Source organism: Centroberyx affinis, unplaced genomic scaffold, assembly GCF_046629955.1.
Source record: "Centroberyx affinis isolate AG114_WGS23_722 - 3 ecotype Tasmania unplaced genomic scaffold, CSIRO-AGI_Caff_v1 ptg003137l_1, whole genome shotgun sequence".
Classification (NCBI taxonomy): domain Eukaryota; kingdom Metazoa; phylum Chordata; class Actinopteri; order Beryciformes; family Berycidae; genus Centroberyx; species Centroberyx affinis.
In genome coordinates, this window is record NW_027281198.1 from 41506 (window position 1) to 56784 (window position 15279).

General features: G+C 42.9%; 2 protein-coding genes across 2 annotated transcripts; both read left to right on the top strand.

Annotated features, from left to right (window-relative positions):
* The first annotated feature begins 2228 nt into the window (after nt 1–2228).
* LOC139659541 (urocortin-3-like) lies at nt 2229–2606 on the top strand. Its single transcript, XM_071537846.1, has one exon. The coding sequence runs from the start codon at nt 2229–2231 to the stop codon at nt 2604–2606; it is 378 nt and encodes a 125-aa protein (XP_071393947.1).
* A 4221-nt stretch (nt 2607–6827) lies between these two features.
* On the top strand, nt 6828–11051 carry cidec (cell death inducing DFFA like effector c). Its single transcript, XM_071537862.1, has 6 exons — nt 6828–6960; nt 7368–7440; nt 7640–7793; nt 8512–8661; nt 9421–9611; nt 10570–11051. Exons 2-6 carry the CDS (start codon nt 7385–7387, stop codon nt 10751–10753), a joined length of 735 nt encoding a protein of 244 aa, XP_071393963.1. The 5' UTR covers nt 6828–6960; nt 7368–7384; the 3' UTR covers nt 10754–11051.
* Nucleotides 11052–15279: the final 4228 nt, after the last annotated feature.

Sequence of the window (15279 nt, forward strand, 5' to 3'; positions counted from 1 at the left end):
ATCAGATCTTCAACCAAAATCTATTATTAGATAAAAGTGAACCCAAGAGAACAAATTTAATTTAATTTATTTAAGAAAAGTTATGAATCACCCAGTGCCCCTGTGTAAAAAAACGTTATCACCCCCTTAAGCTCAATAACCACATTTAGCAGCAATAACTCCATTTAACTAAATGCTTCCTGTAGTATTTGATCATTCTCTCATGGCGCTGTGGAGGAGCTCCAGGCTGCTCTTCCATGCAGAACTGAAATTTGGGGGCTTTCGACTATGAGCTGCTTGTTTCAAGTCCTGCCACAGCTCAATGGGGTTGGGTCTGGAATTTGACTACACCGTGCTAAAACTTCAAATTTCATTAAACCATTCTGATTAAGTGAAACTTACATGATCAGGAGAAACTGGGTGCAAGATGTATTACATGCATGTGTGTTTCAAATCGTCTTGTTGCATCTCCCATGGCCTGCTATTCTCATGTAAATCATCAAGGTCTCGATGCAGTGAAGCCTGTTGGTGAGGTTGTTACTGTGGACTGCAGTGTTTGGTTTTTCACCAGACATAACGTGGCCCACGTTGGCCAAAGGTTCAGCTTTTGACTTCTCTGTCCATAGAACATTGTTCCAGAATCCTGATCATCCTGGTGCTTTTTGGCAAATTTGAGACATGCATTCATGTTTCTCGTAGTGAGCAGTGCTTTCTACCTTTCTGCCTGGAAACATCACATTTGAGCAGTGACAGTAGCTGAGGTGAGAGATGCCTGCAGATCCCTGGATGTTGTTTCTTTCTTTGCAAGCTTGTGGATGATCCTGGGACAGCAGGGTTGCCTGGTGGTGAGAGAAACAGTCGAGTAACCAGGTCTCAGGTGCAATTCTCTTAACATCCAATGAGTCCATCAAGAGCCCGATTACAACTCCTGTGTAAGTGTCCTGGAGCAAGACAATCCCTAAGTGCTCACTCACTGTAAGTTGCTCAGGGTAAGGCGAGACTATGGTCACTCGGTCTGTACTGGTGATTGACAGCACATGAACTCATAATGGCTTGATGAGAAAATGAACATTTGCTACTAAATATATCCTCAATCTTTATCTAACATGAAATGCATTTATATTTTTACTGGTGGTGGTAGGGTTTCAGTTGTGGCGGGAATGCAGCCTGAGGCATCTGATTCATAACAAACTATTATAATTACCATCACGTTATTTTTAGACAAAGAAACAGATAGCAATGAGCGGAGAGGAAATGAGATGAAACAAGGGGAGGATGAGCGATGTAGAAGATAAACAGAGAGGGGAGTGGAGGGGAAGGGGTAGCGTGACGGCGAAGAAGGATGTGTATGAAGAGGAGTCGTGGACGAGCAGACAGAAGTCCAGTTGAACATCTGACTGTGTGCCACACTGGTCGCTCTTCCAGTAGCTGAGGAAAGAAGTTGGGGGACAGAAGACAACAGAGGATATCAGAGAGCCACACACGACAAACCAGTGCCATCGCCCTGCTTCAGGACACGGGGGGGAAAAGTGCCTTTTTGTCAAGTTACCAACAGTCCACAGTGGTGGCATTGAGTAAGTCTTGGGCAATGATTATGAAACTTTATCATGCTTACCCAGGGTTTTCTGCATCTCAGAAAATATTTCACAATTTATGTTTCTCTGTAGGGGACCTAAAACATCATGTTTTAGGTCCCCTACAGAGAGAAACATAAGGATCAACTGGGCTGTAAGATATGTTAACTGATCTATTAGTGTTTCAACATGCTTTTCTGTCTTCGATATCAAAAGCAGTTAAAATCTACCAGTACCACCCAGTGAATGGACCATCTCCGAATGCATGTTAGAACCACTGAAATTGTAGGATTTATTAGTTATGGAAAAGAAATGAGGAATTCCTTCCTACTGTTAAGTTGCATCCTATTGTGCACAATTCTGCACAATCCATTCCTCGACTTCAAGAGGACTAAACACCCTCTTTAACCCTTCTCCTCACCTTCATTGTCATCTCCCCTTTGTGACTGAAGTAAATTTAAGATTTGAAATCAGTAAGGGATGACAGCTTTCAGCCTATTTCATGGAGAGAGCAGGTCTACTGTTTTGTCTTCTAAGTTTATATTCCAAGGAAGAAAATCCTAGTGGGATACCATGACTGAAGGCTTGAAAGAAGCCTTGCAGAGTCATAAGCTTTGGATTTTGAGCAGTTGACCGATGTCTTCTTATTCTCTCCCTCCAGACAGCGTTCTGACCATGAGAGGCGTGCGTGTGTGTTTATGCCTGGCCCTGCTCCTGCCTTGGTGTATCCAGGGCCAGAGGAGCAGCCTCGCCATTGCCAAACTGGACGAAGACATGCAGAGGGACATGCTGGCCGTCGACATCCTAAGCCGCAGCGGTGTGTTGGACTCATTGTTTCGGCCTGAGCGTCGCTCTACGCTCCGACAAGCACGAGCCCCGCGCCCAGCCTCCCAGGTCCCAAAGAGAGCCCAGCAGGGGTCACGCTTTGCCCTGTCCCTCGACGTTCCCACCAGCATCCTCAGCGTCCTCATAGACCTGGCCAAGAACCAGGACATGAGGACCAAGGCAGCAGCCAATGCAGAACTGATGGCACGCATCGGCAAGAGGAAATAAGAACTGGGGCCACTGGGAACCGTCAGGGACTCGGTGACGAAAGTCTCACCTCACAGCGGAGTTAACACATTGTGGCACTGACACCTGGTTAGAAACAATGTTAGTTCAGGAAAATACAGTCAGTATCTGTCCTGTAGAGTTTAGTTGTTTTACTTTCATATTTCTATTAAATGACTTCTTTCCTCATTCTCCACTAAAAACATTCCATGGACTGTCTCTTGAAATACAATGAACTGGAAAGGATACAACATAAACTGTGCCAACAAAATGTCACTGAAAACAATGTCAGATGAAGCTGGTCTTTTGTCTCTGCAACAGTGAGCAAAAATGATGCACCCATGGGTCAGAAAACATGAAAATCATGATCAAGATTTGAAATCTATTTGTTGTGTTTGTATATGTTATCTTGAATTGAAAGGAAGGTTATTTAATTAAATCCAATATGGTAATCAGTTTTGTTCTCTTGAGTCTGATTAATTTCATTCTGCAATGACGTCAGGCAGACAGGCACTTTTATTAATTACAAGCATCACCAACCAATAAAGCACAAATGAATGGGCCTAAGCCAAATCAAGCTATGTCTATCTGTGATAACACCACAAAGGCACAGGGAGGAAATTGACCTCTGAAAGGAGAACAGCCCCTTTCCACAGACCTTTGTTTAATACTTGATCAATGTGATAAACAAGTCATAGCTATTTTAAGTCTGATACATTATATGAGTTAGCCTACTGTAGATTCGACTAATGTCTATGATTCATCTGTGCTCCTGCAGTGAGCGTGAAATGTGGAGCAACAGAGTGAAATAAACTGCTCATCTGAGAGTTTCTATATTTTACATTTGTCATTACCTTGACGTCTTTGTTTAAACCATTCAAGGCTATAGCAGCCCTTACAAAGAATAACTACTGGAATTCTACAATAGTCTAGAAGGACAAACACCACAGCAAAATTAGGCTATAGGTTAAAAAAAATTACATAACAGAAAATCCTGTAGCATGCATAGCAAATTAATACCACTCAAGATGAAAATCTCATGAAGTACGAAAAGGTCAAAGTCACTATTGAGCACCACAGACACACTTCAAGTCTCTATAGAAATATTATAGGCTACTAAATTTTCGTTAGAGAGGCCTCTGATGCTTTTCTCTGGTCTGTTATCATGGGCTATGGACCACCAACAGGGAAAGCAGCTTTTCGGCCATTTCTAAAAATGGACTAAAGATTAGTCACTTCGGCCTGAGGGCAATGGGTTTATTTTCAAAGACTACTTTTGACAGAGCTGCGCCCCCGCCCATCCGTGGTGGAGCAGCTGGGTGAACAGGACAAAGTGTAGAGCCATATGATGCAGTGGTAAATAAACAGACAGATAAACTGTGACCTCCAGTCGGTGATCATCATAAGGCAAAGAAACAAACTATAGCCTAGTAGCTTACTTAAAACCAATTGTATGTTGTTTTTTTCTATTATAAAACTAAATTACAGTCGTTTGATAGGCTACTGCCTATAAGATGTAGGCCTGTAGTGCGACCTTTTCCTAATTAATAGCACTATTTAGGTCAGCCCTAGAAAAGATAACATTAAACTCAAACGCAAATAAAAAAAAAAAAGTGGGCGAACAGAGTTAGGTGGGTTACCTCACCCTCCACTACCCTGACTATATGACTAATTTGTCCTAAATGTCAAGTCAGCTTTGTGAAACAGGCTATTCTTAATTTGTTCTTTTTCTCAATATAAAGAAGTGATAGTTTACCGTGCCTGCCTGCCAACTGAAGCAGTTCGTTGTTTGTCCACACGATGTCCTTATTTTTTCACCTTAATATATTTTCATTAGCCTACATGACTCCTCCTTGACTCTCTTCTTTATGCCCACTTTACTACTCAAAAAACATTGCCATGTGTTAAATTGTGTCGATAAAGGTTTTATCTTGAACATTTTGGCCCGAAGTCTTATTAGCTAGTAGCTAGTTTGATAAAATACACACCCCTCGACTCAATAGCTCTCCTATGCGTTCATATCAGAAGAAAACGAGAACTTAAAGCTATAAACAAAGAAAACAAAACACATTTTAGTCTTCATAATGGCTCAAACTGCACGTTAGGCGCTAATTGGGTGCAGTCTAATCCAGGTGCTGTTGATTAGCGCCGGGTCCAGCGGGCGGTCAGTCGGCTGGTGGCAGCAGCTACAGCAGGGGAAATACAGAAGGGGAAAGTAAGTATCCATATTTTACACAACCATGTGATTGCTTTGTTTCCCTTAGCCCTGTGGTTTGGATTTAAATGCAGCTTCACTGTTTATGGCTGAAATGAGACTTTATTGAAAGCTTTTGTTTGCCAATTTTGCATTTGACCTCTATCTTTTACTGGACAGCAACTCACAATATAGCCTACCGAGAAAGTGTGTGTGTGTGTTTTCCCCTTGTGTCAAGATTCAATTATTTCTTTTTTTTATTTATTTCCATGCCTAATGTTACTGTTCTGCAGGAGGCTATTGAATGTGAGTGATGCACTGCTGGGCTGTGCATTAGCTTTCAGCATCACAGACTGGGCAAAATAATTGGCAGTGGTTTGTGACTTGTGTAAGAGTAACAAGTCCACCTCTCACACCGAGCCTGAGGACCTCCAGGGGATAGGAGGACAGTGTGACTACAGTTCATATTCTCTGGCCTTTCAAGTGAATTAAAGGTCCTTGTAAAGTGAGGCAGTATTAGCCTGTCTCCTAATGTGAAAGTGTATGGCTCAGAGCAGTGGTGTGTGTGTGTGTGTGTGTGTGGATTACATCATGCCTCTCCAGATCCCCAAGGTACATAACTATAATAGTTATAGCACAGACAGAAAAGAGCTGTTTTTGTAGTGGGACAAACATACAGCCATCTTTTCTGTATTAACCATTTTGAGAACATGAATGTCTATGACAGCCATACAGTTTAATCAGCAATAGAGAGTTTCATTTTCAACGAAAACAAGGAGAGGCATTGTAAATTCTTTCAGCCCTTCCTGTGATTTCTTGGGGAATATTGCTTTGTTCTTTATCAGTGAATATAGTAGAGCTGCAAGATACATCTGCAAGCATTGTAACATGGCTAGGCCTAATTGTTCTTAACTTTTCAAAAGTCAGCATTGTCTTGGTCAGATAACTAGGTGCACACCAGGTAGTCTACCATCAGGTTTAGAGTGAGATAGAGGCCAAATAGACCATCTTCTCAGAAAGAAGATGGTCTATACTTATTCTAGCAAGAAAAAATGCATTAAATGTTTAACTGTAGCTCATCCGTAGAAAAACATTTCCAACTTCTACAGACACCTGGGGTGTCTACACATGCAGTTGAATGCATTAAGTTATTGAAAGCTTAATTTGGAAGTAGGAGTGTTAAAAGCACTCTACACAGTATTTTTCCTGTATGCTCTTATTATTTATTATAGCAGGTTTAGATGGCTGCCCTTATTGTTCCACTCAGTAATAGAGACACTTTATATTTCCTCTCTATCGTCTTTTATAGTTTAGCAGACATTTGGCTAATGGACTTAAACTTGATTCCTTGGGTTTTAATGTTGCATGGTCTTTTAATGGACTAGTGTACACACACTATCTTTCTACCATAGTTTTAGTTGTGTAACATGGTGTGATAATGTTAGCAGACCACTCCTTGTCTGATGAATCCTATAGAATGACGTGTAGGAGTGTGAGACTTTGAACTGTGACCTAATTCTGGAAATTTTCAAGACTTCACCCAGTGATCATACTACTGTCATATCTTCTTGAACTTTGTGGCCATGTCCACATTATAAGGGGTGAAAGTTAACCACAATTGGGCCATTATCACCTGTACACAGTGTGTCTGTGTTTACTCTGTTTAGTGTATTTGAGGTCAGACTTGCTTATTTGTTGTGTTTTTAGTGTGTACACACACTCAGCTGACCATTTCTGATCTGATGACTATGCTCTCCTGTAGATCCATGAATCCAGCTTCACATTTTCTCAACCAAGTTAAACATTTCATATCCTGACATCTTTATCAATACAAACCTCTGTCTCTCATTTTATTATCTCAGTTAATGTAGCTCATGTTTCTACATATAATCAATCAGAATCCAGGGCTTTCACAGGGGAGGGTCAGTGGGAGTGTACATAGAGAATTACTCAATAAAGCTGACTGCTTGCAACTAGTGCAACAGTCAGCAGCATAAAGGTCAATTACCAAGTGGCGCAAGAAACAGAGGGAACAAGTAGTCTAGAGAAGAGACAACACATTATCGTTGTGATATAGTGAGCAAAACAAAATTAGGAGCGGTGCTCCGCGGACAAGACAACCACGATAAGGATTATATCTAAACACTGTCAGGACAACATCTGGTAAAGTATCAGGATTCTGTTAGTTTAAAATGTTTTGTTGATTTTTGTGTCTTTCTGTCTATCATGACATTATGAGTTGTGTGCAGTTTATTGAAGAAAAGTTGAATTATCTGTCTATCTGATGAGTTAGTTATGAGGCTTTTAGTATTTAAGTGGTTTGCCTTGATAAATATATGTTTGTAAATGGCTTGTAAATATCACAATCTAGCGTAAGTGTACTTTAGATCATTTGCCTCCATTTATTGTTCTAACTTTTTACATGTAAAAGTTATTGGCCTTAGCATAGAAATATTCAGTCAAAACAACATGCTCCATCTGTGAGCCCATTAGTAAAGTGACGGCACTGATCTGATGTACTGCAGTGGTAAAAAACTTAATTGGTAAACTGATGCTACTTTCAATCCCAGATCTGAACACTCTCCACATGATGGATTATGCCATGAAGTCCCTCAGTCTCCTGACTCCAACTTCCCTCTCCAAGTAAGAGCACTGGTCCCTGAGTTGGTGGGAGACCATGACAGACCAGACATCATGTTGTTGTTTTGTGAATTTTGTTTGTAAGTCGCATGCACAATTAGGGGAATACCATCAGATTGCATGTTTGCACCATTTAAAAGTTGATTGGGAAGATGTTAAGTGTACCTATGCGCTAATGTCTATCTTTTCTTTTTTTCCCCAGGTGTGTGTCAGCCAGCGTGTCAGCCAGTGCTTCGATGACCCAGCAGCTCCTATCGGGTCGCACTCCTCGGCCGAAGCCCTTCCGGGTCACAAGTGCTGACCGCAGTGTGAAGAAGGGCATCATGGCGGATGGGCTACAAGACCTGATTAACAAGGTGAGGAGGAGAGAAGGAAAGCATGGGATAAGTGTTGAAAGAGAAGGCTGGATATATTGTGAGAAGGTTGAGGGTGAGATGGGGGAGGATTTTTGAATAAACAGAAGATCGAGAATACAACAAAACTAAACGGCAGTAACTGCAGAAGAGCGATACGGAGTGAAGCTGAGAAAAATGACTTAATTCTCTTCATCATTTCCTGTCCTCAGTGACAAATGTATTCTTGGTATAGAGGTGGATAATGGTGTTAACACCTGCAGGTCTAACTTTGTTAAAATGGCATCTAAACTTGAGTTATGACGTTGGACGTTTTGAAAAACACAAAAAGATAGAATGTGACTCAGACAGATGAAAGAATGGTTAGAGTGAGTCACAGCAGTGCTCAGGGAAGCAGGGAGACAACCTGGTGTGCATGGAGGAATAAATTACCGTGGACAAACTGACCTGTGACTCAGTAGTTATTACTGCACCATCTGTGACGCTCTTGCGCATTTCAAGCTCATCCTGATAAAAGTTCATAACACAGCGGTGTACCCTCTTGTCTCTCATAGCTGAGCATTGAAAAACTGCTCTGATGACTAGCTCTCAATGCTCTTATGGTACGCATATAGAGGAACATGGCAAAATGGTTGCTTCAGGGGGAATGTGCATCTGTCCCCTTGACCTGAGAACAGATTCGCACTTCATGTTCCTTCCCTTTCCGTCCCTGCTCTGGTAGGTCATGGACTCCTTTAATGTGCCTTGTGTCAGCGCCCTGGTGCTGGACGAAGACGGCACGGGGGTGGACACAGAGGAGTTCTTCCAGACGCTGTCTGACAGCGCCGTCCTCATGGTCCTGGAGAAGGGACAGAAGTGGACTTCATCTCCGGTAGGACACAACCTCCTAGGCTGTACCCAAATAACCTTTGACCCCTTGTGCCTCAATCCACTAGGTGGCACTGTTCATCAGCATCTGCAGCGTGGCAGTGAATGGCATTGTGGTGATTGCTGTGTTGAAAGGCTCTGGCTTTGTTTCTCATCTGTCAAGCCAGCGATTCTCTGCTGTGGAGACAGGAAAATGTGTTTGCCTTATGTGATTCAGCAGCTATGAATATGGATGCTAGCTGGGTGTCTGGGTAGAAGAATAATACAATGGCTATTCAGTGAAATTCAATCATCAAATATTCAAACTGAATGGGAAGGTAATGTGTCTGACTTATTGTGCAAAAGCAAAACACAGTGCTAACACCATAGATTAGTTTCTCCCTCATTATTTCAGAGAAAAGGAAAGTCTGAGGTTGAATTTTAATGTGACCCAAAGCTCAAATTTTAATGCCATTCATCCAAATGCAGTTAATTTCCATAACAATTTGATGTGTGCAATGATTTGCTTCCACCATGAATGTTTACTCTGGTAAGCTCATTCCGAGCTTGCCTCACTGTCATTTTCCTCTTCCCTTGTCATTCCCTGGAGTTGCAGTCAGTTAGTCTGTATTGTAAGTGTCTATTGGTGGATGACTTAACCCTCAGCAGGTGGATGCAGCTGTCTAGCCGCCATCTGGCGTAGTTTGAATGCTACGATCAGTTAAACTGCATGTATCTATCCCACTGGACTTGAGTTATATATTCCTCTTCCCTCCACCTACAGAGCAGTCCCTCCACAGTGCACCTCAATGACTGCAGGCCGCAGCACAGGAAAGACGTGGCCAAGCTGACTTTTGACCTCTACAAGAACAACCCCAAGGATTTCATTGGCTGCCTGAGTGTGAAAGCCACCCTGTATGGTGCTTACACCATGTCCTATGACCTGCGCTGCTACGCTGCCAAAAATATGCTAAAGTGAGTGAAAGAACCTGCTTGCGCGTGTGCGTGTGTGTGTGTGTGTGTGTGTGTATGTATATGTATAGATGCAAAGCTAAATTTAAACTCTGTGTAATCCACATTTTAGCATAGTGGATGGCACGTGAGAACCTGCAGTGCTTTTCTGCCCTTGTGTTGAGCCGTACAGGCTGATGTATCTATTGTTTTCCTCCATGTCAAAGCATCTCTATATATGACGACAGTGACTTTAGTTGAGGTTGCTACCCGTAAATGACCAATTAGATCTCCGTTTGCAAGGCAACCACCCAGCAACCATTAATGTCTCTGTGTTGATTGTGAGACGGTTCATGTTGCCTATGCAAACCGCCTTTATAATGTACAGATGCCAATTATCCAGTGTGCAACCCCTAATGCAGCATTTTGTTTGCACACAATGTATAAACTAAAGTTTTACTGTGTATACTTATTTCTGTCTGTGTGGGCAGAGGTAAAATGGTCAGACCATGGAAGAACAAAAGGTTGAATTTACTCATAAACTTTGAGAGGAGTTATGTCATTGCTGCTGAGATATGCTGGTTTTCAGCTTGACCACGGAGCTTGTGTGTCAGAGAGGATTACATTTTGCAGACTCGTCAAATGTGCGGTTCCCGTGCTCCAGTTTTTGCTCACATTGCACTGTAGAAGCTCGTGAGCAAGAGATTCATGGGGGCGTATTTTAACAGTTTTATGAGATGCTGTTGATATGAGAAATGACCAACTGAAGTTGTGAATATTTCCCATCAGTCATTATTTTGTTGATCTTTCATGCTTGTCTATTTTGTTTTCACAGTTACTCACAAAATGATGTGTAATGTGTGTCTTACTCATACAGTATGTATGCTGTGTGTCTCTTTATCCTGCCGTCTCCAGTCACATCTCCACAGACAGGAATCTGCTGTGACCCATCTCTCACTCTCTCTCTGTCGTGTGTTTCCAGGGAGGCTCTGCGGTGGACCATCTTCTCCATGCAGGCCACGGGCCACATCCTCCTGGGCTCCTCCTGCTACATCGAGCAGCTGCTGGACGAGGAGGAGGAGCGAGCGGAGAAGAGCCTGGCGCTGCCTCAGGAGAGCAGGATCAGGCAGCTGCAGAGCATTCTGCTGGGCAAGGCCTCCCAGTGACGCCGGACTGGAGCGAACACGAAAAAACACTCCGACACGCTGTCCGCTCTGAGATAAAGGTGGTAGTCGGGTTGTAGGGACAGAACCAGCCAACTGACACAAGGCTGATGTCACACAGTTACTGGAACAGGTGATTCATACCTGTTCATGTCACCCCTTCCTGTTTAGTTCGGAGACATGAGAGACACTGTAACGATCTCTTCTCGTGGTCACATGCTTGCTCTGTTACACCCCCACCCCCCACCCTCCTATGTGTAGAAGCCAGCACCACAGAAGTTTTTCCTCAGAATGCACTTTCGCTGTAGCCGCTGTTGTTGTGATGTTATGTAATGCACTTAGCTTTTTTTCATAGAGATGAATAAATAAATGGAATTAGCACCTTTCATTTTCCCTTCTCTGAAAGTCCAGTAAGTCTTTTTAGTTGACCATATAAGCACACAAGAGCATCCAAGGGAATGGCTGTACAGTTTGAGCCCATTAGGGTGGCTTCTGTGTGTGTGTGTGTGTGTGTGTGTATGTGTGTGTGTGTGTGGTTCCTGGTCAGGGTAATTGGCACCAGGTCCAGCTGTCTCTCCCACGCTTCCCTAATTGTCCCCTGGCCTGCGCTGTCCTGTCAGCTGCAGCCTGCCTCTGCCTCAGAAGACCAGAGAGGGAAAATGAGGGAACAGGGAAGGGCCAACAGCTGGAGGGGGTGAAGTGACGGGGACGGAAGCAAGCCATTACACCGAGAGAAGAGAGGCGCTGATGGCTTCGGCTGGCGACACTAGTTCCACTTTGGCCATCTTGTCTAGGAAAGTGGCAGCAAAAAAGGTGTTATGCTAGATTTTAGCCAAATTGGCTGTTATGTCCTATGTATATATAGAGAGAGAAGAAGATAAGTGTCTCTTGAGATTTTCTTTTTGAGGGGAGGGCGGGGGTGTAGATTCAGGAGGTCGAGGATCAGAAAGTGACTGTAGTCCAGTTCCTCCAGTCTACTGTTCAGTCTCTGGTTTTGTTTTTCTGTCTACAATATTAGGAGCAGAAAAAAACACTGCCAGAAATTTCAGATTCAATCCACATTTTTATGGAATATGCACCCAATCACCCAATTTATTGTTTTATAATTCATTGAGGGATATGGATGTTATTTTAATGGAATGAGGTAATGAACTCATGAGCTGATTATGATCTGCTACACATTATCAAGGGAACACTTTTCTCATTGTTTTCTATTTGCATTGCATCAATTAAGCTACATCACCCCTCTTGCATGCATAAACTCCATCATCTGCACCCCCACTGTGCGCACACAAATATCAGCATTCTCCTCATGTCCCATTTATGTGTTTGCATTGCTCTGAGATGAGATTGTCACAGTAAATGACATGTTGCATACAGACGCTCTCCCATGCCTTAATCTACATTTGATGTGACTCAGTCTGCTATTCATTTCCTAATGGGACTTTTCAAGTGTGCTGAATTCAAACCATACAATTGTCTTGGGGGGCTTTGTATGTCAGCTCTGCCAGACTATATAGCCAGACTGCTAAACAGAATTGGGTGGTTGGTTGGAGTGGTTTGATTGTTTTTTTCCCCCATCACAGTCAGTGTGCAGATGTCCCAACTAGTAAAAACATTAAACCATGCACTTGTGTCCTCTTGGTTGACCTTGAAGTTTGAGGGCTGTTATGTGTCTGCTATGGTTTATAATTAGGTTAAAATTAGGTTCATATGCTGTGTTCATTTAAAGGCCTTTTGTGTAGACTGATGGCCCCTGTATTATGTCAAAGACAAACAAAGAACATAAAAAAACGGATGTTTGGTGCATTAATTCTGGCGTTATCTAAATGACCTTCATAGTAAAATGTGGCACCTCCCTCCCTGAGTCACTTACAGTTCTCCCGGCAGGAGGATACCTCTGTTTACCCGACATGAGACCCCTACCTGCCTGCCTGCTGCCTGCTGAGTCTCCTCAGTGGCCCCTAGCGGAGCTGCTGCTGAGCATGTGGTCTCCTGGTCCAGAGCAGAGGAGGGACACGTCCTCTCCGCACACATGTTGGTGAGATGGATCTGTAAACACTTGGCTCCGACACAGAGGTAAGAGCGCAGATTTTCCACAGAATCTCTTTGTGTTTTTTTTTAAAACAATATCTCAGTTATCAATGCATCAAATTGCCTGTAAATACGGACAATTTAATGCAAAAAAGCGCAGCCGCTTGGCAAGCAGTTGACGTGCAGGTAGGCTACACAAATTCAACCTAGGCTATATGTAGCCTATATGTAGGCTATATAACTTCAAATGCCAACTAAAAGGTGCCTTTACTCATTTCACTAGGGCGAGAACGTGTAGTAACATTTCACACATTAATATTGCACGTTTAACTTTTGAAAATGTCATAATTAACATGTAAACTTTTACGCAGCCGTAGTTTTAAATGCTCTGATTAAGCTATTTGGACATCTTGAACACAATCGGTGTTTTTATGGATTGCAAACTTATTCTAACTTTACGGGGTTTATTTTATCCAAGATTACTACTGGGCACCGCTTCCTTGCAATAATTGCGCACAAGGTAACAACTCTGTATGACAAAACCGACAACTCTTCTCCAGGTTGAAACAAGCTCAGCAAAATATTGATTTACCTCAGGAATATGGGTTTATTAGAAACCTCAGGCTGTATGTGGGAGTATGTGCTTGACACAGTTACGGGCTTTGAGGCTGTGTATTTCTCCCACGCTCCTATGGGAACACTGACTGCAGCCCTCTCGGCTTTGACTATATGGAAACATCTCAACATGCATATTGTACATCAAAGTAAGTGTGTGTGCGTGTGGGAGGGGAGGGGAGGGGGAGGGGGAGGGGGGGGGGATGGGGGGGGGGGGTATGTATGCAGGTGTGCAATGCATATTTGTGTTTGTGTGTGTCTTCATGTCAAAAAGCAAGACATTTCATGAGCTTGGAATTCGAAAGTTCTATCTGATTTTTTATTTTAATCAATATTTTGTTGAGTGTTGAGTCAACATATTCATGATCTTTGAATGTTACTTGCTTGTGTGGTGTTTTGGATTTAAATATTTAAAAAGACAGAAAGTACACAATTGTTACAGCTGTTATGTCAAATCTTTGATGCTCAGTATCTCGGAATTGCACTCCACCCAGATACACTGTATAACCTTAGGCTCACGATTTAGAGTCAAACAGATTTATTCTTTCATACAATCCATGTTTATTCTGTCACATGCAGTTTCTGTCAGCTGTTCGCGGCACACATAACAGCCACATTCTCCTGAGTTGGACTAAATTAGAAGAAGAAATAAAAGCAAAAACATGGATGTAGTATGGGGACTGAAGAGGATGTGAAACTGGGAAAGTAACAATTGACAGATGAAGCCTAATAGAGAGGAAAGGGGGGGGGGATGGATATGTGGAGGTGGAGGAAAGAGCAAAAGTCTTGATGAAAGCATTTGGGTTGGAGCTGCTTCTTAGCTGCACTGCCTTTTTGCTGCTGTGAAGGGCTTTGATTGTGAGCATGGGGGCAACGCACTGAATCCTGATGGACACATGAAGACAGATTCATTACGTGTGTGTGTGTGTGTGTGTGTGTGTGTGTGAGAGAGAAGACGACATCATCCCCTCTCTGTCTTGCTACAGCCAGCTCAACAATTGGATTAATTGTCTTCTAATTGCCTCCTCCTGCGGTGAAGTAACCTCATCGTTTTTTTTCGCCCCAAGTGGCTTTCTGTCCGACATCCTTCATCCTTCATCTGTGTGTGACAGGAGCTCCTGCATATGTGCTCAACACGCCCGTGTACACAGGAACAGATTCACCTTTTCTACCGCCTCTCTCTTCCTTTCTCTCTCTTCCTTTCTCCCTCTTCTCTTTTCCTCTCTTTTTCCCCCCCTGGCTAAGGTTTTCAGTGGCTGGCTATTTCAAGTCCATATTTCAGCTCAGCGATAAATAATTCAACTAACAGGACAACACAAAGGCCCTCAGTGAGCGCCTGGGTGCATCGCTCAAGGTCGAATAGTACATCTAATGTTTGGGGAGTTTGCCTGAATAATAGATCAGTTTCCCAATACCAACTGATGCGCATTCAAGCCTGAGTTAAATGGCAATATGTGCGCTATTTATAATAAGTTATTTTTCAGAAACCCTGTCATAACAGCTCAGGTTTAAGCTATATACAACATGAAAGATGAATGAGCGTGGACCTGCATAATGAAACTTTTCAAGAAGTTCTCAGAAAAGCATAATGTTCGCTTGGCTTTACCCTCCCTCGTCTTTCATCCCATATTCTCTCTTAGAGCACTCTTCATATTTCACGCCTTCCTGCCCTCTCACACGCCGCTCGTCGTTTCCTCAGCTCCATTATGAAATGAGGCAAAATATTTATGACCTGGACAGAAATGATTATTGGATTCCTGCAGGAAAAGCAAGGATGCAGTTTTAACACTCGCAATTAAGGGCACAGACCCCCGGCCCTCCACTTGCCCCTACTGTTAACACACTGGTGAGAGTTAAGGCAGCTGGATGGCTTGATCGTT

What these genes read in the sequence shown, in the direction of transcription:
- LOC139659541 (XM_071537846.1), top strand. Translation starts at nt 2,229, where the DNA reads ATGAGAGGCGTGCGTGTGTGTTTATGCCTGGCCCTGCTCCTGCCTTGG.
- cidec (XM_071537862.1), top strand. Translation starts at nt 7,385, where the DNA reads ATGATGGATTATGCCATGAAGTCCCTCAGTCTCCTGACTCCAACTTCC. An exon ending in ACTCCAACTTCCCTCTCCAA is followed by an intron (nt 7,441 to 7,639) that starts GTAAGAGCACTG and finishes TTTTTTCCCCAG; the next exon opens with GTGTGTGTCAGCCAGCGTGT. An exon ending in AGAAGTGGACTTCATCTCCG is followed by an intron (nt 8,662 to 9,420) that starts GTAGGACACAAC and finishes CTCCACCTACAG; the next exon opens with AGCAGTCCCTCCACAGTGCA.